This window comes from Salmo trutta, chromosome 7, assembly GCF_901001165.1.
Source record: "Salmo trutta chromosome 7, fSalTru1.1, whole genome shotgun sequence".
NCBI classification, from domain to species: Eukaryota; Metazoa; Chordata; class Actinopteri; order Salmoniformes; family Salmonidae; genus Salmo; species Salmo trutta.
Window position 1 is genome coordinate 52192184 of NC_042963.1, and position 25398 is coordinate 52217581.

Consider the following 25398-nt stretch of genomic DNA (forward strand, 5'->3'; position numbering starts at 1 on the left):
TTGTCCTGATCTTGTCCAAAGTCAGATTTTGCCCACATCTTTAGACAGGTGTAGATTGATGACAGCTTTGCACACTCTTGGTATTCTGTCAACCAGCTTCACCTGGAATGCTTTTCCAACAGTCTTGAAGGAGTTCCCACATATGCTGAGCACTTGTTGGTTGCTTTTCCTTCACTCTGCAGTCCGACTCATCCCAAACCATCTCAATTTGGTAGAGGTTGGTGGATTGTGGAGGCCAGGTCATCTGATGCAGCACTCCATCACGCTCCTTCTTGGTCAAATAGCCCTTACACAGCCTGGAGGTGTGTTGGGTCATTGTCCTGTTGAAAAACACATGATAGTCCCACTAAGCCCAAACCAGATGGGATGGCGTATCGCTGTAGAATGCTGTGGTAGCCATGCTGGTTAAGTGTGCCTTGAATTCTAAATAAATCACAGACAGTGTCACCAGAAAAGCACCCCCACACTATAACACCTCCTCCTCTGTGCTTTATGGTGGGAAATACACATGCAGAGATCATCTGTTCACCCACACCGCGTCTCAAAAGGATACAGCGGTTGGAACCAAAAATCTCAGATTTGGACTCCAGGCCAAAGGACAAATTTCCACCGGTCTAATGTCCATTGCTCGTGTTTCTTGGCCCTAGCAAGACTCTTTTTATTGGTGTCCTTTAGTAGTGGTTTCTTTGCAGCAATTCGACCATGAAGGCCTGATTCACAGTCTCATCTGAGTAGTTGATGTTGAAATGTGTCTGTTACTTGAACTCTGTGAAGCATTTATTTGCAATTTCTGAGGCTGGTAACTCTAATGAACTTATCCTCTGCAGCAGAGGTAACTCTGGGTCTTCCATTCCTGTGGCGGTCCTCAGGAGAGCCAGTTTCATCATAGCGCTTGATGGTTTTTGCGACTGCAGTTGAAGAAATGTTCAAAGTTCTTGAAATGTTCCGTATTGACTGACCTTCATGTCTTAAAGTAATGATGGACTGTCGTTTCTCTTTACTTATTTGAGCTGTTCTTGCCATAATATGGACTTGGTCTTTTACCAGATAGGGCTATCTTCTGTATACCACCCCTACCTTGTCACAACACAACTGATTGGCTCAAACGCATTATAAAGGAAAGAAATTCCACAAATTAACTTTTAAGAAGGCACACGTGTTAATTGAAATGCATTCCGGGTGACTACCTCATGAAGCTGGTTGAGAGAATGCCAAGAGTGTGCAAAGCTGTCATCAAGGCAAAGGGTGGCAATTTGAAGAATCTCAAATGTAAAATATATTTAGATTTGTTTAACACTTTTTTGGTTACAAAATTATTCCATATGTGTTATTTAATAGTTTTGACGTCTTCACTGTTATTCTTCAATATAGAAAATAGTAAAAGTAAAGAAAAACCCTTGAATATGTAGATGGACCGGCAGTGTACATTCATATTATTTTTTAAAGAATATCTGTGAAATAATTTGCATACAGGGAGGCACCAGCTAATTTGGTCACAATGCGGAAACATTAAACGGATACCATTTTAAATATTACACCACAAACCTTGATCAGATAGGCTACTGATTTATTGATGTCAGCTCAAGGTGTAAACGAGGCTTCTGTGTAGGACATCTCATCACTAATAAATCATGTTTTAAGGATTTATTAACAAAGTGGTAAAAGGCCAATAGGCGATATAACAACATAAACATAGTATAGCCTAATCAAATCAAATGTATTTGTCACATACACAACGACATGGGCCACATATTAAAACCCACTTGATTTTAGGACGCGTCATTATCTTTTCTTGTCTAAATTGTTTAACAATTCAGGATCCCGAGCCCTGATCATAAGGCTACTTTACAACAACCAAGAAGTCCCGGCCTCCCACCACCCAAAGTGGAGTGGCTAAAAATACAGTGCGCTGTCACAACTGTTGCTCTGAGTGGGGGTCCACCAATCACTGCCCGACCGTCCGTTACGGCCAATCCTGACTCACCCCGTTATCCATATGGATTAGAAAATAGCCTATGATTGTAGTTATGACTATGGGGTCTACGGCGGGTGTGACGTGACCCCCAGGTTTATATACCCCACTCTCGCCCACCTCACACCATTCAAGTTTAACCAACAGACTCCAGTGAACTACAGTGCTACTCTACTCCTCAGGTGCTATAGCGCGAACTGGACTGAACAACCCATCTTTGAAAAAGCGACATTGTTCTCTGAGCAGATCTATTAAGAGGCAGCGAACTACATTTGTCAAGCCACTGCCAATTAAAAACCAGCCACAGGCTGCGTTGCAGTAACAAGGACTGTAAATCGGATCAATTCATCATTGTCCTGACAAGAAGAGGGCTTCTTCACAAGGACATCCGAAAAGTCTCCGGGACATTTTTTTTGTTGTTGAAACTCTCTTCTCCAAGTTTTGAACTTTTACCACAGCAAGAGCGCTCGAGCTTGGCATCGACACGCTAAAGTTTTTTTTTGCAGATAACTTCACACATCGGTCTGACTTGCTGTATAAAAAGGGACACGGAAAACCGCCAACATGACGAGCAATAACACACATTACTACGACGACAGCCAGCCACCACAGCTCTACCAGGGCACTGACAACTTCGAGGGGGACGAGGAAGACGAGATGCCGGCTACGGAGAAAGATCTGGCCGAGGATGCGCCATGGAAGAAGATCCAGCAGAACACATTTACAAGGTGGTGCAATGAGCACCTCAAGTGCGTCAATAAGACCGTGACAGACCTCCAGAAGGATTTTGGCGACGGTTTAAAGCTCATTGGGCTCCTGGAAGTTCTGAGCCAGAAAAAGATGTACAAAAAACACCACACCAGACCCAACTTCCGACAGATGAAACTGGAAAATGTGTCCGTTGCGCTGGAGTTTTTGGACAGGGAACACATCAAGCTGGTGTCTATTGGTAAGTGACAAGTGAGCTTTTGGGCTGGAATGTTTTTCATTCATTTTGAGAGAGAGAAAGAGACAGAGAGAGAGAGACAGAGAGAGAGAGAGAGAGAGGGAGACAGAGAGAGAGAGAGACAGAGAGAGAGAGAGACAGAGAGAGAGAGAGAGGGAGACAGAGAGAGAGAGAGACAGAGAGAGAGAGAGAGAGAGAGAGAGAGAGACAGAGAGAGAGAGACAGAGAGAGAGAGAGAGAGACAGAGAGAGAGAGACAGAGAGAGAGAGAGACAGAGAGAGAGGGAGACAGAGAGAGGGAGACAGAGAGAGAGAGAGAGAGACAGAGAGAGAGAGAGAGAGACAGAGAGAGAGAGAGAGAGAGAGAGAGACAGAGAGAGAGAGGGAGACAGAGAGAGAGAGAGAGAGAGAGAGATACAGAGAGAGAGAGAGGGAGACAGAGAGAGAGAGAGACAGAGAGAGAGGGAGACAGAGAGAGGGAGACAGAGAGAGAGAGAGAGACAGAGAGAGAGGGAGACAGAGAGAGAGAGAGAAAGGAGAGAGAGAGAAAGAAAATGGAATATGAATAAGGGTAGGATGAGAGTCCAGTGTATAGTCTGGAGAGGCCAGACAGGATAGAGCTGCACATTATTTTGACAAAATGTTACAACATTATAGCTATTTTTTTACTGATACATGAAACCATGTATTATTAATTAGTACATTGTAAATTAGTTATTGACTGTCAGTGTCATTTCACAAAATCTTTGGGCTTGCCTTATGATGGTATGCACATAACCCTCTGTGATGAATACACATAACTCTCTGTGATGAATACACATAACTATCTGTGATGAATACACATAACTCTCTGTGATGAATACACACAACTCTCTGTGATGAATACACATAATTCTCTGTGATGAATACACATAACTCTCTGTGATGAATACACATAACTCTCTGTGATGAATACACATAAACCTCTGTGATGAATACACATAACTCTCTGTGATGAATACACATAACTCTCTGTGATGAATACACATAACTCTCTGTGATGAATACACATAACACTCTGGGCATCAGTCACATAATACTTACTAGAACAGGGGAATAATGTGTTTTTCACAATAGCAGATCTTAGATTGTCGACCACATGTTGTTGAGAGAGACCCGTTTGAATCGTTCTGCTGAGTGACTCAGCCTGAGTCTATACATCTATCTACACTAACAGTATTATGCCACCTCCTGTCAACCCAGCTGGTCAGGTGCTCTACTGTCTGATGCATGGCTTTCACAAAATGGCCGTTGGTCAGCCATCTCTATGGAAACTCTTACAGCATAGGTACCATTGAGATCACTGGCTGATGTCCAAGACACGCCGTCCACCATGGACGATGTCAGAGACAAGACACGCCGTCCACCCTGGACGATGTCAGAGCCAAGACACGCCGTCCACCCTGGACGATGTCAGAGCCAAGACACACCGTCCACCCTGTACGATGTCAGAGCCAAGACACACTGTCCACCCTGGACGATGTCAGAGCCAAGACACGCCGTCCACCCTGGACGATGTCAGAGCCAAGACACGCCGTCCACCCTGGACGATGTCAGAGCCAAGACACGCCGTCCACCCTGGACGATGTCAGAGCCAAGACACACCGTCCACCCTGGACGATGTCAGAGCCAAGACACGCCGTCCACCCTGGACGATGTCAGAGCCAAGACACGCCGTCCACCCTGGACGATGTCAGAGCCAAGACACGCCGTCCACCCTGGACGATGTCAGGGCCAAGACACGCCGTCCACCCTGGACGATGTCAGAGCCAAGACACGCCGTCCACCCTGGACGATGTCAGAGCCAAGACACGCCGTCCACCCTGGACGATGTCAGAGCCAAGACACGCCGTCCACCCTGGACGATGTCAGGGCCAAGACACGCCGTCCACCCTGGACGATGTCAGATACAAGACACGCCGTCCACCCTGGACGATGTCAGAGACAAGACACGCCGTCCACCCTGGACTTTCATGTCCATCTACAGTGTTTTACATAGACTATTACAGTGGTGCTGTCAGGCTGGGCTCTGCTGGGTGGAAATTCACTAGGACTGTGTTAATGAGAAAGACACACACACACACACACACACACACACACACACACACACACACACACACACACACACACACACACACACACACACACACATCACACCCCTCTCACTCTACAAACACTCCACACCTCATAATCACACCAGTTAAAGGTCAGAAGAGTCATGCCAGAAGTTTGTTAGGGGGAGAGGAAAGTGGTGGACAGCCACTAAATTCCCACCCATAGTCCCTGGTCCCAGACATGTTAGGACTGTAGAACAATTCTTATGATCATTGTCATGTCATTGATTTCAGTGTCAGGCTGGTCCCAGATATCCTATGGTGGTTTAGTTGGCTACATAGCCCATACAGACCAGCTTAACATGGTTATCCTCTGGGATCCCTCTGTGTGTGGAGGGGAGGGTTAGGCTGGCTGAGGGCATGTGTCCTGGTTTGGGATAAGAGTGATAAGCATGGAGGTATTGTGTCCACAGCGGTAGCTAAGCCGTGGGAGGAGTAATTGAGTTATAGATAGCTGGACTCTGACCCCTGGACATTGCACTCCCTTCCTTCAGGGATTTAGATGGAGAGAGATAGATATACCATAGCGGAGTCTGTAGGTCTGTGTTTGTGAGGTAAGAGGGGACTCCTGGACATGTTGTCACAGTCATAGAAGTACATCTGGATAGACCCATGACCTTGGTGATTTCTGTTACAGAAGCACTGTTTATTTCATTTCTCTCAATGTTTCTCATTTGTCTAGTTTATGTTCAGCATGTTAGTTCAGTGTGTTTACTTAAACCATGTCATCATTAAGGTTTTGGACTAGAGAAAAGAAACCCAGTCTCATATTTCACTAACAATAAGGGTTATTAAACACCTGACTGTCTGTCTCTCTGCCATGCTGACTGATTACTCTCCCTCCACACGGCCCGGTGAAATTCCCGGTTTGACCGCCGCTTTGAGCGGGGGGTTGTGAAGGGCACGGCAAGTGTATGTGTGTCATGATGCACGAGGGAACTCTCTTCGGCTATCGACCTCACGCCTAAGGAATGTCCCAAGGTTCTGCAGTATAGTGTCAGTAAAGAGGTTAGGGGTCACCCCCCCCAATGCCCAGGTCTGTGTGTGAGTTGGGGAGTGGCAGGCGGTATCCCTGCGACCTTGTCAGCTTTGACAGAAACATGACATGATAACAGCGGTGCTGTCGTTCCTCTGCTGACGCCTGCTGTCTGTCCAGGCTTAGACACGGCAACACCGAGCTCTGGGTGAACACAAACCTTTAAATCACAGCAACCTACAAATACTCAACGAATTCACACTGAGGAATGAGGATAGTAAAAAAGCACCTGTTTCACTGGCACACTGTTTGTCCGTTGACCGAATGACCACATGACATACAGCCGTCCACAAAGCCTGAGACGCCATTATTATTACCACCACACCACCTGGCCATGCCAGTCAGTCTAGTGGTCCTCATCAAACAGTCATCACGCTACACTGGTGTCCAGTACCCGAGCTCACTGACCCACACTACAATAAATAGATATGAGAGTCAGAGATAGACAAGTCACATGACTGTCTACTCTAAACCAATCAAGGATGTTATTATGTTACTGTTTGGTTTAAGTTGAGATGACTACTCTAAGAATACACTGGTTAAGTTTTTAGGTATACTTTATTGTCTGCTACTTAGTGCTTCTTCATTGATTTATCTCATACTGAAGGTCACTGTTACTAAAGTGCTTTCAAAGCAATTTAAATCCAAGTGCTGTTGACTTACTAAGGATTCCATTTCAACATATGTTCTCAGCTGTTGATCTGTTCTTGTCCATGCTGGTCTGTCTGCCTGCCTGCCTGCCTGCCTGCCTGCCTGCCTGCCTGCCTGTCCGTCTGTCCGTCTGTCTGGGGAATACCACAGATACTCGGTCACTCTAAAGACCAGTCAGTTATTGTGTAGCCTAGTACCTGTAGTGGAATTGAACTCTCTCTTGAAGACCTTAACAGACACAAAACACTTTAGATTTCCCTCTTGTGTCCTGTCTCCTCCTCTCTCTCTCTCTCTCTCTCTCTCTCTCTCTCTCTCTCTCTCTGTCTTTCTCTCTCTCAATTCAATAACATTTAATTTCAATTTAAGGGCTTTATTGGCATGGGAAACAAATGTTTACATTGCCAAAGCCAGTGAAATAGATAATAAACGAAAGTGAAATAAACAATAAAACATTTACAGTAAACATTACACTTACAAAAGTTCCAAAATAATAAAGACATTTAAAATGTCTCTCTCTCTCTCCCTCCTCCACTCGTAGACATTAAGTCAATCATGGATAGGAAGCTAAATCTGACCCTGGATCTGTATTCCTCTCCCCTCCAGACTCCAAGGCCATCGTGGACGGTAATCTGAAACTGATCCTAGGTCTGATCTGGACTCTGATCCTGCACTACTCCATCTCCATGCCCATGTGGGAGGACGAGGATGATGAGGAGGCTAAGAAACTGACCCCCAAGCAGAGGCTGCTGGGATGGATCCAGAACAAGGTGCCTGAGCTACCAATCAACAACTTCCACCGCGACTGGAGGGATGGCAAGGCCCTGGGAGCCCTGGTAGACAACTGTGCCCCTGGTAAGAACTGACTCAGGAACAGTTTAGTTTGAGGCCCTGGGAGCCCTGGTAGACAACTGTGCCCCTGGTAAGAACTGACTCAGGAACAGTTTAGTTTGAGGCCCTGGGAGCCCTGGTAGACAACTGTGCCCCTGGTAAGAACTGACTCAGGAACAGTTTAGTTTGAGGCCCTGGTAGACAACTGTGCCCCTGGTAAGAACTGACTCAGGAACAGTTTAGTTTGAGGCCCTGGGAGCCCTGGTAGACAACTGTGCCCCTGGTAAGAACTGACTCAGGAAGAGTTTAGTTTGAGGCCCTGGGAGCCATGGTAAGTTCAGGGGTCAGCTATGAGTTACTGTGGTGAGAGGTCAGGGGTCAGATATGAGTTACTGTGGTGAGAGGTCAGGGGTCAGATATGAGTTACTGTGGTGAGAGGTCAGGGGTCAATTGTGAGTTACTGTGGTGAGAGGTCAGGGGTCAGATATGAGTTACTGTGGTGAGAGGTCAGGGGTCAACTATGAGTTACTGTGGTGAGAGGTCAGGGTTCAGATATGAGTCAGTTATTGTATTTGATATGGCATCATGGTATCATTTACACAGCCTGGCGGGGTCAGTAGGCCTCAGTGGTCCTGTTGAGCCAGAGAGAGAGACGGAGAGAGACAGAGAGAGACAGAGAGAGACAGTGACAGACAGACAGACAGACAGACAGACAGGCAGGCAGGCAGGCAGGCAGGCAGGCAGGCAGGCAGGCAGGCAGGCAGGCAGGCAGGCAGGCAGGCAGGCAGACAGACAGACAGACAGACAGACAGACAGACAGACAGACAGAGAGAGAGAGATCGACAGACAGAGAGAGAGAGATTGACAGACAGAGAGAGAGATCGAGAGAGAGAGAGAGAGATCGACAGACCGAGAGAGAGAGAGAGAGAGAGAGATCGACAGACAGAGAGCGAGAGATCGACAGACAGAGAGAGAGATCGAGAGAGAGAGAGAGATCGACAGACAGAGAGAGAGATCGAGAGAGAGAGAGAGAGATCGACAGACAGAGAGCGAGAGATCGACAGACAGAGAGAGAGAGAGAGATCGACAGACAGAGAGAGAGTGAGAGATAGAGATCGACAGAGAGAGCGAAAGAGACAGACAGACAGAGGACGTCCCTTCCAGCTGTCTCTGACTGAGTGAAGGAGCTCTCTCAGGCCCAGAGGTCATAAGCCTGGCTTTAGTGTTTATAGCCTCCACACACAGCAACGCCAAATTTGGGCACGATTCCTCTTCATCTGCCAAGGGACATGTGCTTAGATGCTTGGCAGAGGTTTAAAAACAGCCTGTTCTGTGCTGGAAATGCATGAGGATGAGCTTTGGAGCAGGAGTGCCAAGATTCACAAGGATGACTCGTTGACTTGAAAGCACTCCAATTTGACCAGAGGTTACAGCACACTCTGACCCTCTGACACGAAGCCTTAGAAAGACTCCTTTTTGAGTTCTAGAATAGAGAGAGGAGTCTAGAACACTGTGGTTGACTGTTTACATGGCTAGAAATCCTGGGATGTGTTACAGCCAGCTCTCCTACACCCAGCTAGCTACAGAGGATGTGACCATACAAGGCCATGGTTCTTTATTGAACCCCTAACAGCACTTAGAAAGTTGACAAATCCAGTCCAATCCTTAGTTAGGCTTATGTAGTTAGCTAGGCATTTCTCTAGACTGACCGCTCGTCGGTTTATCCGGAGACAACAGGTGTACAACAAGAACAGTCATCCCCTCCTTTGTTTGTGACTATTTCTCCTGTATCCCTGACGATAATCTTCTGTGTCCAATTGAAATGTAATAAAGCCCTGAAATATGATATTTTGGGGTGGAGGAGACTAGGCTTAAATCCAAAGCTGAAATCACCTGGAACTTTTCTCCTTCTACGGTAGTTCTACCGTCGTTATGCATTCCTTTCAGAAGATCCAACCTTACACCACCCAAACGTGGGTGATTTTTAAATCAGAATGTTATTGTCGGTGACAGTGAATTAACCACGATGTGATGCATACAGACCCATTGTTTCAAGTTGCCATAGTAACGCTACAGTAATATTACACAGCAGCTCCGCGGCGTGTCCGGTAATAACAAGATAATAGACTCGTGTTGAGCGACTGGCTCTTTGTGTCAGGGAACTCACCGCACAGCTAACAGCTAATCCACTTTAAGCATTAGCAGCACATGGCAGTTTTAGCACGTAGAAATATAACCACACTCCGGTCAACCTGTCACAGACACACTGACTTGAATGAGAATGCTCGTTCTAGTAAGTCTATTTCGTTGTGCGTCAGCCTGTCTGCTTTAGCCTTCTGTGTCCCGACAGGGAAAGTACAAATACGTCTGTTGCTTTCGTTGTTTTGAAATCCGTAGCCTTTCAATCGAAGGCTATCTATGCACCCATCTATACAAACTGGAGCAGAGCAGCATGGGTAAATACAGGGTCACATTGGGTGGTAGGGTGTTAGTAGTAGTTAGTAGTAGTAGTAGTAGTAGTAGTAGTAGTAGTAGTAGTAGTAGTAGTAGTAGTAGTTAATAGTAGGGTAGTAGTAGTAGTAGTAGTAGTAGTAGTTAATAGTAGGGTAGTAGTGGTAGTAGTAGTAGTAGTAGTAGTAGTAGTAGTAGTAGTAGTAGTAGTAGTAGTTAATAGTAGGGTAGTAGTAGTAGTAGTAGTAGTAGTTAATAGTAGGGTAGTAGTAGTAGTAGTAGTAGTAGTAGTAGTAGTAGTAGTAGTAGTAGTTAATAGTAGGGTAGTAGTAGTAGTAGTAGTAGTAGTAATAGTAGTAGTAGTAGTAGTAGTAGTAGTAGTAGTAATAGTAGTAGTAGTAGTAGTAGGGTAGTAGTGATGAAGTTGTTTCTGTGACCAGATGGGACACTGTTATATTTCTGCACAGTCGTAACCCCAATCCCATTCTAAAACCCCTATCTCTCCCTCTTTCCTCCCCCTCTCCCGTCTCTTCCCTCTCTCCCTCCCCCTCTCCTTCTCTCCTGTATCTTCCCTCTCTCCCTCTCTCTCTCTCCCTCCTTCCTCCCCCTCTCTCCTGTCTCTTCCCTCTCTCCCTCTCTCTCTCTCCCTCCTTCCTCCCCCTCTCTCCTGTCTCTTCCCTCTCTCCCTCTCTCCCTCCTTCCTCCCCTTCTCCCTCTCTCCTGTCTCTTCCCTCTCTCCCTCCTTCCTCCCCCTCTCCCTCTCTCCTGTCTCTTCCTTCTCTCTCTCCCTGTAGGTCTGTGCCCCGACTGGAAGGCCTGGGACCCTAACCACCCTGTGGAGAATGCCAGAGAGGCCATGCAGCAGGCTGACGACTGGCTGGGCGTGCCCCAGGTAAGACACACTACTCTGGGGTGACAGTTCCAGGGAAAGCCCCTTGAAGCCACATGTAGTGGAGCCAGTGAATGAGGTGTACTAGAAGTTTTGGTTGGGGATAATATGCACTGAGAAGCAATGGGTCTTTATACTAAAATGTATTACTTTTGGTTTGTTATTCAGTGAACACTTTAACAAGATGTGTTTGTAAATGACGTGTTTGTAAATAATGTGTTTGTAAATGATGTGTTTGTAAATGATGTGTTTGTTGGAGTGTTTAGATGTACATTCAATACTAAGATGCTAAGGTGTAGATTTGTTAGATTCTCTAAGGTGTAGATTTGTTAGATTCTCTAAGGTGTAGATTTATTAGATTCTCTAAGGTGTAGATTTGTTAGTTTCTCTAAGGTGTAGATTTATTAGATTCTCTAAGGTGTAGATTTGTTAGTTTCTCTAAGGTGTAGATTTATTAGATTCTCTAAGGTGTAGATTTGTTAGATTCTCTAAGGTGTAGATTTATTAGATTCTCTAAGGTGTAGATTTGTTAGTTTCTCTAAGGTGTAGATTTATTAGATTCTCTAAGGTGTAGATTTGTTAGATTCTCTAAGGTGTAGATTTGTTAGATTCTCTAAGGTGTAGATTTATTAGATTCTCTAAGGTGTAGATTTGTTAGATTCTCTAAGGTGTAGATTTATTAGATTCTCGAAGGTGTAGATTTATTAGATTCTCTAAGGTATAGATTTGCTAGATTCTCTTCTGAAACGGAATCTGTGAGCTGTACTATTTTTGTGGGTGTTTCTCTACTGATTTATCTGACACAGTGTGCATAGTCTGGGTTAAGAACGACCATTGGTGACATGGCATAGCCTTAGGGTGAATATTGAGCAGGCCTAGGGTGTATATTGAGCAGGGTGTGTGCCATGGATTCCCAGGCCCAGGGGGCTGAATTCTCTCCAGGCTGAGGACTGTACCGTGGCCTGTAGATGAGGTGTGGGAGAGGGCTTGGCTCAGGGCTAAATCCCCTGACTGCATGGCTTACTGAGGCCACAGTCCTGCTGTATCAGGGTTAAATATAGACAGACAGCTTTACACCAGACGGATACTACCAACATGGCAGAGGGAAGGAGGGAGAAGGAAGAGGAGAGAGACAATGGAATAGAATAGATTATAAATACATTATAAATAGTATCTATGCAATGTGCCTTCACATTGGTATACAGAACAAACAATAAGTACATGTCTGTCTCCCTGTCTCCCTGTCTGTCTGTCTCCCTGTCTGTCTGTCTCCCTGTCTGTCTCCCTGCCTGTCTCCCTGTCTGTCTCCCGGTCTGTCTCCCTGTCTGTCTCCCTGTCTGTCTGTCGGCCTGTCTCCCTGTCTGTCTGTCTGTCTGTCTGTCTGTCTGTCTGTCTGTCTGTCTGTCTGTCTGTCTGTCTGTCTGTCTGTCTGTCGGTCTGTCTGTCGGTCTGTCTGTCTCCCTGTCCGTCTGAAAACAGTTGTGCTATGAACTCTTCTCCCCAAGGAGCAAATGGGTTTAAGTCAAGTTAGACAATTGTGGTTGTACAGTATTAACCTTACACCCTGTGCTTGTTGCCTAGGTGATCGCCCCTGAGGAGATTGTAGATCCGGATGTGGATGAACATTCAGTGATGACCTACCTGTCCCAGTTCCCCAAGGCTAAGCTGAAGCCTGGCGCTCCCCTCAAACCTAAAGGCGTTCAGCTGTACCCCAACAAGGCCAAGGCATACGGACCTGGTGGGTGCTCACTGAGCAGTGTAGTTGAATCAGGACTTGGGTTGCAAAATTCCGGAAACATTCCCAAAATTCCTATGTTTCTCAGGAATCTCGGTTGCAGGATTCTCGGGAATCAGGAGACAATAAGCAGTGAAGGAAACTTCCAACCAGGATTTCAGAAACATGGCATTGTCTGGGTTAAGAACGACCAGGAACTTTTAGAATGTTTCTGGGTATTTGTAACCCAAGCAAGCAACTGATAAGCATCATTAATTGTTTTATATACATAGACTCAAACATATCTAACTCGCTATCTCCCCCTCCCTGGCGTAGGTATTGATTCCCATGGAAACATGGTTCTGAAGCCAGCAGTGTTCACAGTGGAGACTCTGCAGGCAGGTCAGGCTGAGGTGCTGGTCTATGTGACCGATCCTGAGGGACACACTGAGGAAGCTACGGTGGTCTTCAACAATGACAAAAACAGGACCTACACTGTCACTTACGTACCCAAGGTTGAGGGTGTCCACAAGGTAAACAAACTGCTGCCATCAATATCCCGTGTAGATTTATGTTATGTATTCTTTACGTCGCTTTGCTAAAACTGTACATTACTTTACATATGTTTTCTTGACTTGACTTGATTTGACTTAACTTTACTTGTCTTTATTTTACAATCTACACGTCTCATCGTCACAGTGTACCACTAGAGCATTGGAAACTTACAGGAACATTTGAATGTTTTCCCCCCTCAGGTTAAAGTGCTGTTTGCAGGGCAGGACATTGACAAGAGTCCCTACACAGTGAACGTTGCCAAGGCCATGGGGGATCCCAACAAGGTCCAGGCCAGAGGACCAGGGCTGGAACCTACCGGAAACGTGGCCAACAAACCCACCTATTTCGACATCTACACTGCAGGTAAGGAGTGGGAAGTCAACAATGTTCGGTCTTCAACAAGGTTGGACAAGAAACACACTGATCAGTTTAGTTGCTGGCCAAACTGGAGAAACTAGAAGGAATCAAAACATTTACGGAGGATGCTACAGCAGCCCCTGAATTATTGACATATTTTTGTTGTAGTGTTGTAGCTTAGCCTTTAATAGTCCTGTATTAGCAGACTGATATAGCCATCTGTAGCGCCGGCAACATTTTGTTTAACCCCCAAACAACTTCCTGCGGCTATGCATTTACTCTGAGGGCCCACAACAATGTCCATGCATGTTTCCTTGTTTTGATCGCATGGTTTGTCCATGTTTCCTTGTTTTGATCACATGGTTGATTAACAGCATTTTGATTGGTGTCTTCCTGTTGTCTTGTACAGGTGCTGGTAATGGTGATGTGAGCGTTGTCATCGTGGACCCTGAGGGGAAGAAAGACACAGTGGAACTGATCTTGGAAAACAAGGGGGACAGTGTTTTCCGTTGCACCTACCGGCCCATGTTGGAGGGCCCCCACACCATCCACATCCTGTTCGCGGGTCAGGAGATCCCCAAGAGCCCCTTCAAAGTTCAAATCGCAGAGGGTGAGTTAGCACTGAGCTAACTAACTGTCACTAACTATCACCAACTGTCACTACAAAAATCACTGTTGTAAAATTGTGTCGTTCCGTTGTTGATCTGTCACTCTCTAGTTCCACAGTCTACAACTATCTCGATCCCTCGGTGGTACTAACAGGTTGTCACGACGACTAAGACCAGTTAGTGTACTATGTTAAAGTTAAATTAACATCCTGTCTGTGATTTGTAGCTCCTCCCTCTATGGTGGGTCCTCCTCCAGTTCAGATTATCCCCCAGTCTGCCTTCACCTCTCCCGGGGGAGAGAAGGGGCCAGCGGGCAAGAAAGGGGGTGTCCCTACCCCCAAAGGCAAAAAGGGTCGACCAAGTTAGTATGGGCCCTCCAGGTGGACGCCTGCGCCCGTTTTGCCCGCTGATATGCTAGCCGTGCCCACCGTCCCTGTGCACTATACTCTATGCCATTTGCCCTATGCCTTGCAGATGCCCTGTATGCTTCCTGTGACGAGGGCAACGCTGAACCATCTGAGTGACTTGCTTGGGCGCCTGCCGCCTCGCCTGTGGCAGCTTGATGTTGGAGACAGATATTTCTAGCCCTATTTTGTAGCAAAGTGAATGTTGTATTAGGAAACTATCCAGGGAAGTTTATTTTAGTCTTTGTGAGCCAGTGCTTCACAGATTGCATTACGAAAATGCAGTGTCAAATGTTTATTGCTTGCTGTGACTCCTTGATCTTGGGTTAGAATTCATAGGTTTGATTGCTTCAAACTAATGAGTATAGCCAAGCCTGCAATCAGCGCTTCCATGAAACGTCATTTTGTCAGTTGATGCCTGGAATCGCCATTCATGTTCTCATGCTGCGACCATTACATGATTGCGTATTATACAATTTGACTGTCCTACATTCAGCACTGTGCTATTCCTCCTATGCTGCATTGTGTTCATAGCTGGCATCCTATGGGAATTGATTGACTGATGATGCTCTGTGTCCTTCAAGAAGTCATTCTTTGCAGCGTCTTGTTTGCATATGGTGTTATACCGTATGTGAATGCCTGCCTGCCTACCTACCTACCTACCTACCTACCTACCTACCTACCTACCTACCTACCTACCTACCTACCTACCTACCTACCTACCTACCTACCTACCTACCTACCTACCTACCTACCTACCTACCTACCTACCTACCTACCCACCCACCCACCCACCCACCCACCCACCCACCCACCCACCCACCCACCCACCCACCTACCTACCTACCTACCTATCTATCTATCTATCTATCTATCTATCTATCTATCTATCTATCTATCTATCTATCTATCTATCTATCTATCTATCTATCTATCTATCTATCTATCTATCTATCTATCTATCTATCTATCTATCTATCTATCTATCTATCTATCTATCTATCTATCTATCTATCTATCTATCTATCTATCTATCTATCTATCTATCTATCTATCTTGCTGCCACTAATATGACCCAGCTCCTGTCAGCTCCAATAGGTCCTATACTGTTAGGCCAGTCTATGTTGCACTGTCCTTAACCACCCCTCTCTCTCCCTCTCCAGCCATCAATGCCAACGCGTGTCGTGCCACGGGCCGAGGCCTCCAGCCTAAGGGGGTGAGGGTGAAGGAGGTGGCAGACTTCAAGGTCTTCACCAAGGGAGCCGGCAGCGGAGAGCTCAAGGTCTCAGTGACTGGACCAAGTGAGTCAGCACTCTTCTCTCTCTCCTCCTTTCGCTCTTATCTCTCTCCTCCTTTCTCTCTCTCCTCTTTTCTCCTTTACTACTATTTTATTACCCTCAATCATCTCTCTCTGGTAACTCTCTCTTCATACAACTTGCTGATCTTCTCTTTAATCTTTCAATGTAATACTTTGACTTCCTCTTTGTTTGTTCCCTCTATAGTTTATTGGGTCATGGATTTGTGATGTGCATCGGAGGCTGTATCAGAGACTACAACAAGGTCCTGTTAGTAATCATACTGTGCTTCTCCTCTCAGGTGGAGCAGAGGCACCAGTGAAAGTTAAGGATATTGGTGATGGTGTCTATGAGTGTGAATATCTCCCTGTCCAGACTGGTAAATACACAGTTAACATCACCTGGGGAGGACAACTCATCCCACGCAGGTGAGGATTATACTATCCACCAACCAGGCCCTGACTCACTTTAACACAGACAACTTCATACAATACTACTTAGGATTTACCTACCTTAGCACTGATCTGGAATCAGGCTAAGACTATTAGCTAAATGTAAGTGTATACTACGGTTTTATCTTGATTAAAAGTTGTGTCTGTGTCTCCCTCAGTCCCTTCGAGGTGGAGGTGAGTGAGGAGGTTGGCCCTCAGAAGGTGAGAGCTTGGGGCCCCGGCCTGCTGACCGGCCAGGTGGGCAAGTCAGCTGACTTCGTGGTCGAGGCCATCGGCACCGAAGTAGGAACTCTGGGTAAGTCAGGACATGAGGGCCCTCGGGCATTGTGGGTAATGTAGTTGAACCAGTAGAGTAATGGATTAGGTATACTGCTTCTTCTCTGAAGACACCAGTTCAGTTGGTATTCTTACAGGTGTACAAGGGGACATTAACTGGATGCCTCTTCACTGATTAGGAGACTAAAGTCTAAAGTTCTTCATACGCCCTCCTCTCTCTAGGTTTCTCCATCGAGGGTCCGTCCCAGGCTAAGATAGAATGTGACGATAAGGGTGACGGCTCCTGCGATGTCCGCTATTGGCCCACTGAGCCAGGTGACTACGCCGTCCATGTCATCTGTGATGACGAAGACATCAAGGACAGCCCCTTCATGGCCCACATCCTGCCTGCAGCCAATGACTGCTTTCCTGAGAAGGTTAGCTCCACCCACCACTCCAGCTAGCTCCGCCCTTACAGGAGTGGTAGTCTTTATAAAACACAAAAACACACACATAAACACAAACATAAACACACACATAAACACACACATAAACACACACAAAAACACACACATAAACACACACATAAACACACACATAAACACACACATAAACACAAACATAAACACACACATAAACACACACATAAACACACACAAAAACACACACATAAACACACACATAAACACACACATAAACACACACATAAACACAAACATAAACACACACATAAACACACACATAAACACACACATAAACACACACATAAACACACACATAAACACACACATAAACTAACACATAAACACACACATAAACACACACATAAACACACACATAAACACACACATAAACACACACATAAACACACACAAAAACACACACATAAACACACACATAAACACACACATAAACACACACATAAACACACACATAAACACACACAAAAACACACACATAAACACATACATAAACACACACATAAACACACACAAAAACACACAAAAACACACACATAAACACACACAAAAACACAAACTAACACATAAACAAACAAATAAACTAACACAAACAAACAAATAAACTAACACATAAACAAACAAACTAACACATAAACAAACAAGTAAACTAACACATAAACAAACAAATAAACTAACACATAAACAAATAAACTAACACATAAACAAACAAGTAAATGAACACATAAACAAACAAATAAACTAACACATACATATAAATACATAATAAAAACTCAGAATATGCCTCATCTGCAGGTGAAAGCTTTCGGTCCAGGTCTGGCGCCCACTGGGGTCATTGTAAACAAACCGGCAGAGTTCACCATCGATGCCCGCGAGGCTGGCAACGGCCACCTCAAGATCTACGCCCAGGATACAGAGGGCGTCACCATCGACATTAAGATCACTGACAAGGGTGACGGCACCTTCCTGTGTGTGTACATCCCCACCAAGCCCATCAAACACACCATCATCATCACCTGGGGAGACGTCAACGTGCCCAACAGCCCCTTCAGGGTGAGTAGGAACAACCCACTGGGGTTCGAACCCAGATCTCCTGTGCATTACCAGACTTCATTAGCCTGCTGAGTTAAAGGCATTATGTCAGGGACGGGGAGTCTTCAGGTCTCAGACAGACGAGGCAGTTACGTAAGCTCAGCCACTCTACTCTTTCTTACACTCCACTAGAAATGGATAAGACTACTTTAGGTAGCAACCATAGTGCTGTGTGCCAAGTACTGTGTCTGTGTGTATAGGTGATTGTTGGAGAGGGCTGCCACCCAGCCAAGGTCAAGGTGTATGGTCCAGGAGTGGAGAAGACAGGACTCAAGGCCAACGAGCCCACCTACTTCACTGTGGACTGTGCCGAGGCTGGACAAGGTACGTGTGTCTGAATAGGAAATACTACTCAAAAGGTTCTTCAGCTTGTTCCTGTAGAAGAACCCTGCAGGGTTCCAGGTAGAACCTTGTCACCCTGTTAGAACCCAATTAAAAGCATTTCTTCCATAGAGAAGGCAGTTGACCATTGTCTTGCACTTGTTCTTGCTAATACCAACCTAACTTTAGTGCCTGCATCTGTAAAAGATCAGAAATGTATGGCTACTATGGCTACAGTGTTATGAGATTTCTTCATATATAGATATGAAATGAATGTTTATCCATTGACCTCCCACAGGAGACATTAGCATTGGGATCAAGTGTGCTCCAGGAGTGGTGGGTCCAGCTGAGGCTGACATCGACTTTGACATCATCAAGAACGACAATGACACCTTCACTGTCAAGTACACTCCTCCTGGCGCAGGGAAATACACCATCATGGTGCTGTTCGCTGAGCAGGTAAAACTACATTTCCCAGAATCCTTCAGTTGAGGGTTACTGTTACTATGTGGCTTAGCATTACAGCTATAATAATACTTCTAGCTTCTAAGGTTGACCCTAATGGCACAGAAGTTAGATCTGTGTTCAAGTTTTTTATTAAAAAGTGTACAGCAACAAAACTATTCCCATATTTGTTTTCCAGGAAATACCCATCAGTCCATTCAGAATTAAGGTTGATCCTTCCCATGATGCTGGCAAAGTGAGGGCTGAGGGCCCAGGACTCAACAAGACAGGCGTGGAGGTGGGTACTCCGACCCACTTCACCATCTTTACCAAGGGAGCAGGCAAGGCCAAGCCTGAGGTCCAGTTCACAGCAGCTGGCCTGAAGGGGGAAGCCGTGAGGGACTTTGAGATCATCGACAACCATGACTACTCCTACACCGTCAAGTACACCGCTGTTCAACAGGGCCAGATGACCATCTCCGTCACCCATGGAGGGGACCCCATTCCCAAGAGCCCCTTCAATATTACTGTGGCTCCTCCTATAGATCTGGGAAAGGTCAAGGTTACAGGACTCGACACCAGTAAGTTCTCAACTTTGTACACAATATAAAGTAAGGTTGAAGGGGCCCACTTCTTGAATTCAGCTCTGCTTTGGTTCTCTTCTCATCAATGACTGCCTGGAGGAGTCAATTGTAAATATTGAATCAAAATTGTGCTGTGACATGTACAGAAGTACATTTTTGATTGCCTTGTCTGAGACTGGACAGCTGTAAACGTGTTTTGTTGTTGGCGGTTGATTTAAATGTGTCCATGTGGTGGTTGTCTTATAGAAGTGGAGGTGGGCAAGGACCAGGAGTTTTCCATCAACACCAAGGGAGCTGGTGGGCAGGGCGAGGTAGCCGTCAAGATGACCTCACCCTCCGGCCGACCAATCCCCTGCAAGCTGGAGTCAGACGCGGCCAATGGCGCCCACTCTGTGAAGTATATCCCCCCAGAGGAGGGGCCTTACAAGGTGGACGTCAGCTATGATGGGAACCCCGTCCCTGGATCCCCCTTCGCAGTAGAGGGAGTGATGCCTGCTGACCCCTCAAAGGTCAAATATAAAAGTTTATAAAATCATCACTATCACTTTCCCTGAGTGGGTAACACTTCATTTGAAGGATACCTACATAAGAACTTCATAAAACATTCATAACCCATGCATAGCACAGTCATAAGCAGTACGTGAGCAGACATGCTTATGTCAGCAACCAGACGGCTGTACTGAAGCTTAGCAGTCCAGCGGTTCTGACATGAGGCGCACTCATTTCCAATTCTTCTCTCCCTCAGGTGCGCGCTTATGGCCCAGGCCTGAAGGGAGGCATTGTGGGTAAACCAGCTCCATTCGCCATCGACACCAAAGGAGCGGGCGCCGGTGGGCTGGGCCTGACGGTGGAGGGGCCGTGCGAGGCTAAGATTGAGTGCCAGGACAACGGAGATGGAACCTGCTCAGTTTCCTACTTGCCCACTGAGGCTGGAGAGTACGCCATCAACATCCTGTTTGGAGAGCAGCACATCCCTGGGTCTCCCTTCAAAGCAGCTGTGAAGCCATGTCTGGACCCCAGCAAGGTACACCTGCTATATGCCTAGTTGGTGATTTATTGATAGGCCTGTTTGTTGTGTATGATTTACAGATACACTGTCCGTGTATTTAGGATCATTATATGCTTTATATCTTAAAGTATTGTAGGACATCACATTTGAGATAGTATGTGTGTTTCAGCGTAAGTACAAAGATGTCGAAAATAAACCTTAACTTAAGCCTAAATCTGAACCTAAACCAAGACATAAACCTAAGCCTGAACCTAAAGCTAAACCTAAACCAAACCTAACTCTACAGGTAACAGCCAGTGGGCCAGGCCTGGAGAAGGCCAAGGCAGGGGAACCAGCCTACTTCACAGTGGACTGCACCAGTGCTGGAGAGGCTGAACTCACCATTGAGATCGTCTCTGAGTCCGGGGCTCAGGCTGAGGTCCACATCCAGAAGACTGCAGATGGGACCTTCTCTGTCACCTACATCCCACCCTTCCACGGCACACACACCATTACCATCAAGTACGGGGGTCATGTTGTACCCAAGTTCCCCGCGGTCATCCAGGTGGAGCCGGCTGTGGACACCAGCGGAGTGCAGGTCTATGGACCAGGGGTGGAGCCCAGAGGTAAGGAGGAGGGAGTAGGGATGGAGTGGTTCTTCTGTCGATGCATGTTACAGTAGTCTATAGCAAAGACTACTATAGCTATAGCTAAATGCTACTACAGATAAAGACTACTATGGCGAAAGCTAAATGCTACTACAGATAAAGACTACTATGGCGAAAGCTAAATGCTACTACAGATAAAGACTACTATAGCTATAGCTAAATGCTACTACAGATAAAGACTACTATGGTGAAAGCTAAATGCTACTACAGATATAGACTACTATGGCGAAAGCTAAATGCTACTACAGATAAAGACTACTATGGCGAAAGCTAAATGCTACTACAGATAAAGACTACTATAGCTATAGCTAAATGCTACTACAGATAAAGACTACTATAGCTATAGCTAAATGCTACTACAGATATAGACTACTATGGCGAAAGCTAAATGCTACTACAGATATAGACTACTATGGCGAAAACTAAATGCTACTACAGATAAAGACTACTATAGCTATAGCTAAATGCTACTACAGATAAAGACTACTATGGCGAAAGCTAAATGCTACTACAGATAAAGACTACTATAGCTATAGCTAAATGCTACTACAGATAAAGACTACTATGGCGAAAGCTAAATGCTACTATAGATAAAGACTACTATAGCTATAGCTAAATGCTACTATAGATAAAGACTACTATAGCTATAGCTAAATGCTACTACAGATAAAGACTACTATAGCTATAGCTAAATGCTACTACAGATAAAGACTACAATGGCGAAAGCTGTTATAGATAAAGACTACTATTCCAAGGGTATTTAACCGGGGGTCCCCGGAAATATATAAAGCATTTATTTTACTTTATGAATATCGCTAGCAACAACAGAATAAACACATCTTCTAATGATGTCAACTTTATTTCTCAACTCAATTACACTCACTGGAGTATCTGACATAGGCTTTGAATAGTCTACCAGTCAATAGACTACCAGTCAATAGTCTACCGGTCAATAGACTACCGGTCAATAGGCTACCGGTCAATAGGCTACCGGTCAATAGACTACCAGTCAATAGGCTACCAGTCAATAGACTACCAGTCAATAGACTACCAGTCAATAGGCTACCAGTCAATAGGCTACCAGTCAATAGACTACCAGTCAATAGACTACCAGTCAATAGACTACCAGTCAATAGGCTACCAGTCAATAGACTACCAGTCAATAGACTACCAGTCAATAGACTACCAGTCAATAGGCTACCAGTCAATAGACTACCAGTCAATAGACTACCAGTCAATAGACTACCAGTCAATAGTCTACCAGTCAATAGGCTACCAGTCAATAGACTACCAGTCAATAGACTACCAGTCAATAGACTACCAGTCAATAGTCTACCAGTCAATAGACTACCAGTCAATAGACTACCAGTCAATAGACTACCAGTCAATAGTCTACCAGTCAATAGACTACCAGTCAATAGACTACCAGTCAATAGACTACCAGTCAATAGCCTACCAGTCAATAGACTACCAGTCAATAGACTACCAGTCAATAGACTACCAGTCAATAGACTACCAGTCAATAGTCTACCAGTCAATAGTCTACCAGTCAATAGTCTACCAGTCAATAGTCTACCAGTCAATAGACTACCAGTGTGGCAGTGCTGCTGGTAAGGTTTCTCAACTTGGACATTCATTTTTGCCAACACATGTCTAACCTTCGTTTAACCAGCTAAACAGCTGCTCTTAGCGAAAATGTGTTTGGATGTTAGAGTTTACACGTCCTCTTCCAATTATAATGTGTGGAGGTTAAAATCTATTCATTTTAAAATGTTGATTACTTCTCCTTGACATTATCATTCACCTGATGATAAGACAAGATGTTAAATACATTTTGTTTGCTGACATATATGGGGGTTCCTGGGTCACCGTTTTGCCTGGGAGGGGGTCACTGGGCAAGAGAAGACCCCTGTAGTATACTATAGCTAAAGGCTAAGGTTACTATAGCTAAAGGCTAAGGTTACTATAGCTTACTGGTAAAGGTCAATATAGCTTAAGGCTAAGGTTACTATAGCTAAAGGCTAAGGTTACTATAGCTTACTGGTAAAGGTCATTATCGCTAAAGGCTATGGGTACTATAGTTTACTACTAAAGGCTACTATTGCCAAGACCATTATAGCTAAGGTTACTATAATTCACTTGCAAAGGCTAACGTGCTAACAATTACAGTAGCTAACCATTCTCCCTACGGTCATCCGTGTTTATAGGAGTCCTCAAGGAGGTCACCACCCACTTCATCGTGGACGCCCGTAAAACGACCAAGAGTGGCGGTGACCACGTGAAAGCACGCATCATCAACCCTTCAGGCGCCAACACAGACGCCTACATCACAGACAAGGGAGACGGAACCTACAGAGTGGAGTATACCGCCTTCGAGGACGGTAAGAAATAACCTCCAAGTGGAAGACCTGAACTGTTAGCCTCCTTGTTGTTATTTTATTCCAGTAATTTCAACGTTGTTGATAATGTTAGTGAATGGATTATAGAACAGAAAGATAAATGATTCCACTAATTTCACTCCAGTAGGGGAAATGTAGCTATACATACCTTAGAGGAAGTAGCTGAAGATGGAATAGAGGGTTTTAGTTGACACACCCAGCAAGTGTTGGAGGATCCATTTGGGACTAGATAGAGAGAGAACAGGGTATAAATACTTAATGAGGCAGAGGAGAAGTGGTCTGAGTGAAGGGGAGAAAGAGAGAGCAGAGAGAGAGAGCAGAGAAAGAGAGAGAGAGATAGAGCAGAAAGAGAGCAGAGAAAGAGAGAGCAGAGAGAGCAGAGAAAGAGAGAGCAGAGAGAGAGAGCAGAAAGAGAGCAGAGAAAGAGAGAGCAGAGAGAGAGAGCAGAGAGAGCAGAGAGAGAGCAGAAAGAGAGAGAGCAGAGAGAGAGCGAGAGAGCAGAGAGAGAGCAGAGAGAGAGCAGAGAGAGAGCAGAAAGAGAGAGAGCAGAGAGAGAGCGAGAGAGAGCAGAGAGAGAGAGCAGAGAGAGAGCAGAGAAAGAGCAGAGAGAGAGCAGAAAGAGAGCAGAGAGCGAGAGAGCAGAGAGAGAGCAGAGAAAGAGAGAGCAGAGAGAGCAGAGAAAGAGAGAGCAGAGAGAGCAGAGAAAGAGAGAGCAGAGAGAGAGAGCAGAAAGAGAGCAGAGAAAGAGAGAGCAGAGAGAGCAGAGAAAGAGAGAGCAGAGAGAGAGAGCAGAAAGAGAGCAGAGAAAGAGAGAGCAGAGAGAGAGAGCAGAAAGAGAGCAGAGAGAGATAGAGCAGAAAGAGAGCAGAGAAAGAGAGAGCAGAGAGAGCAGAGAAAGAGAGAGCAGAGAGAGAGAGCAGAAAGAGAGCAGAGAAAGAGAGAGCAGAGAGAGAGAGAGCAGAGAGAGAGCAGAGAGAGAGCAGAGAGAGAGCAGAGAGAGAGCAGAAAGAGAGAGAGCAGAGAGAGCGAGAGAGAGAGAGCAGAGAGAGAGAGCAGAGAGAGAGCGAGAGAGAGCAGACAGAGAGAGCAGAGAGAGAGCAGAGAAAGAGCAGAGAGAGAGCAGAAAGAGAGCAGAGAGCGAGAGAGCAGAGAGAGAGAGAGCATACAAAGCTCTCTGACTGAGATCACAAAGTAAATGGTGTTACGGTATAACAAATGATCGACAGAAGTGTTCTTGTTGTGTAGTCAAGATGATTATCGTGTTACCGTACCCCCAAGTCTCATTCATCATCTGAACGAATGTTAGGAAGGTTCACTCATATCAGAAAGGTGCTGAAAAGCATCTTAGATAGATAAAACTTCATTGCCTTGCACAGTAAAGCAAGCGTGGCCAATATACAAAATCCTGTGAAATCCTGTGTATTGGTCAGACAATGAGAGACACTGAAATCCTCTCTGTGGTCTGTTCCAGGTATGCACCTGATTGAGGTGTTGTATGATGACGTGGCGGTCCCTAAGAGTCCGTTCAGGGTGTCTGTGGTGGAGGGCTGTGACCCCACCCGGGTCAGGGCCTACGGGCCGGGCCTGGAGGGAGGACTTATCAACAAACCCAACTGCTTCACCGTCGAGACCAGGTATAATAAAACACAATGGGACCGCAGCCCTTATCGTTCACAAATCCAATAGAAAAACATTTAAATGTTGTACTTGTTGTTTGTGATCATAATCATCGTCTTCATTTGTTGTTGTTTTACTTCAGTTTAAGTGGACTGATTCTTCTTCGTCTGCTAAATTACTAAAACGGGAAAATAATTATAAACCGGGTGGTTCGAGTCCTGAATCCTGATTGGCTGACAGC

General features: G+C 45.5%; 1 protein-coding gene across 2 annotated transcripts in view; it reads left to right on the top strand.

Moving 5' to 3' along the window:
- Positions 1–2089: 2089 nt before the first annotated feature.
- The window catches only part of LOC115197662 (filamin-C), a 39855-nt gene continuing 16546 nt past the window's right edge, over positions 2090–25398 (top strand). Inside the window, exons 1-21 of one of the 2 annotated variants that reach the window (XM_029759408.1) lie at positions 2090–2921; positions 7361–7609; positions 10831–10928; positions 12507–12663; positions 12976–13172; positions 13395–13557; positions 13961–14161; positions 14386–14520; positions 15727–15864; positions 16160–16286; positions 16469–16605; positions 16809–17002; positions 17840–18097; positions 18337–18460; positions 18756–18916; positions 19101–19482; positions 19732–19994; positions 20231–20509; positions 20781–21099; positions 23349–23522; positions 25012–25174. In XM_029759408.1, coding sequence (XP_029615268.1) covers positions 2537–2921; positions 7361–7609; positions 10831–10928; positions 12507–12663; positions 12976–13172; positions 13395–13557; positions 13961–14161; positions 14386–14520; positions 15727–15864; positions 16160–16286; positions 16469–16605; positions 16809–17002; positions 17840–18097; positions 18337–18460; positions 18756–18916; positions 19101–19482; positions 19732–19994; positions 20231–20509; positions 20781–21099; positions 23349–23522; positions 25012–25174 — 4304 coding nt within the window. In that variant the 5' untranslated portion in view covers positions 2090–2536. The remainder of the gene's footprint in view (positions 2922–7360; positions 7610–10830; positions 10929–12506; positions 12664–12975; positions 13173–13394; positions 13558–13960; positions 14162–14385; positions 14521–15726; positions 15865–16159; positions 16287–16468; positions 16606–16808; positions 17003–17839; positions 18098–18336; positions 18461–18755; positions 18917–19100; positions 19483–19731; positions 19995–20230; positions 20510–20780; positions 21100–23348; positions 23523–25011; positions 25175–25398) is intronic. The other variant, XM_029759409.1, reaches the window with a different exon arrangement.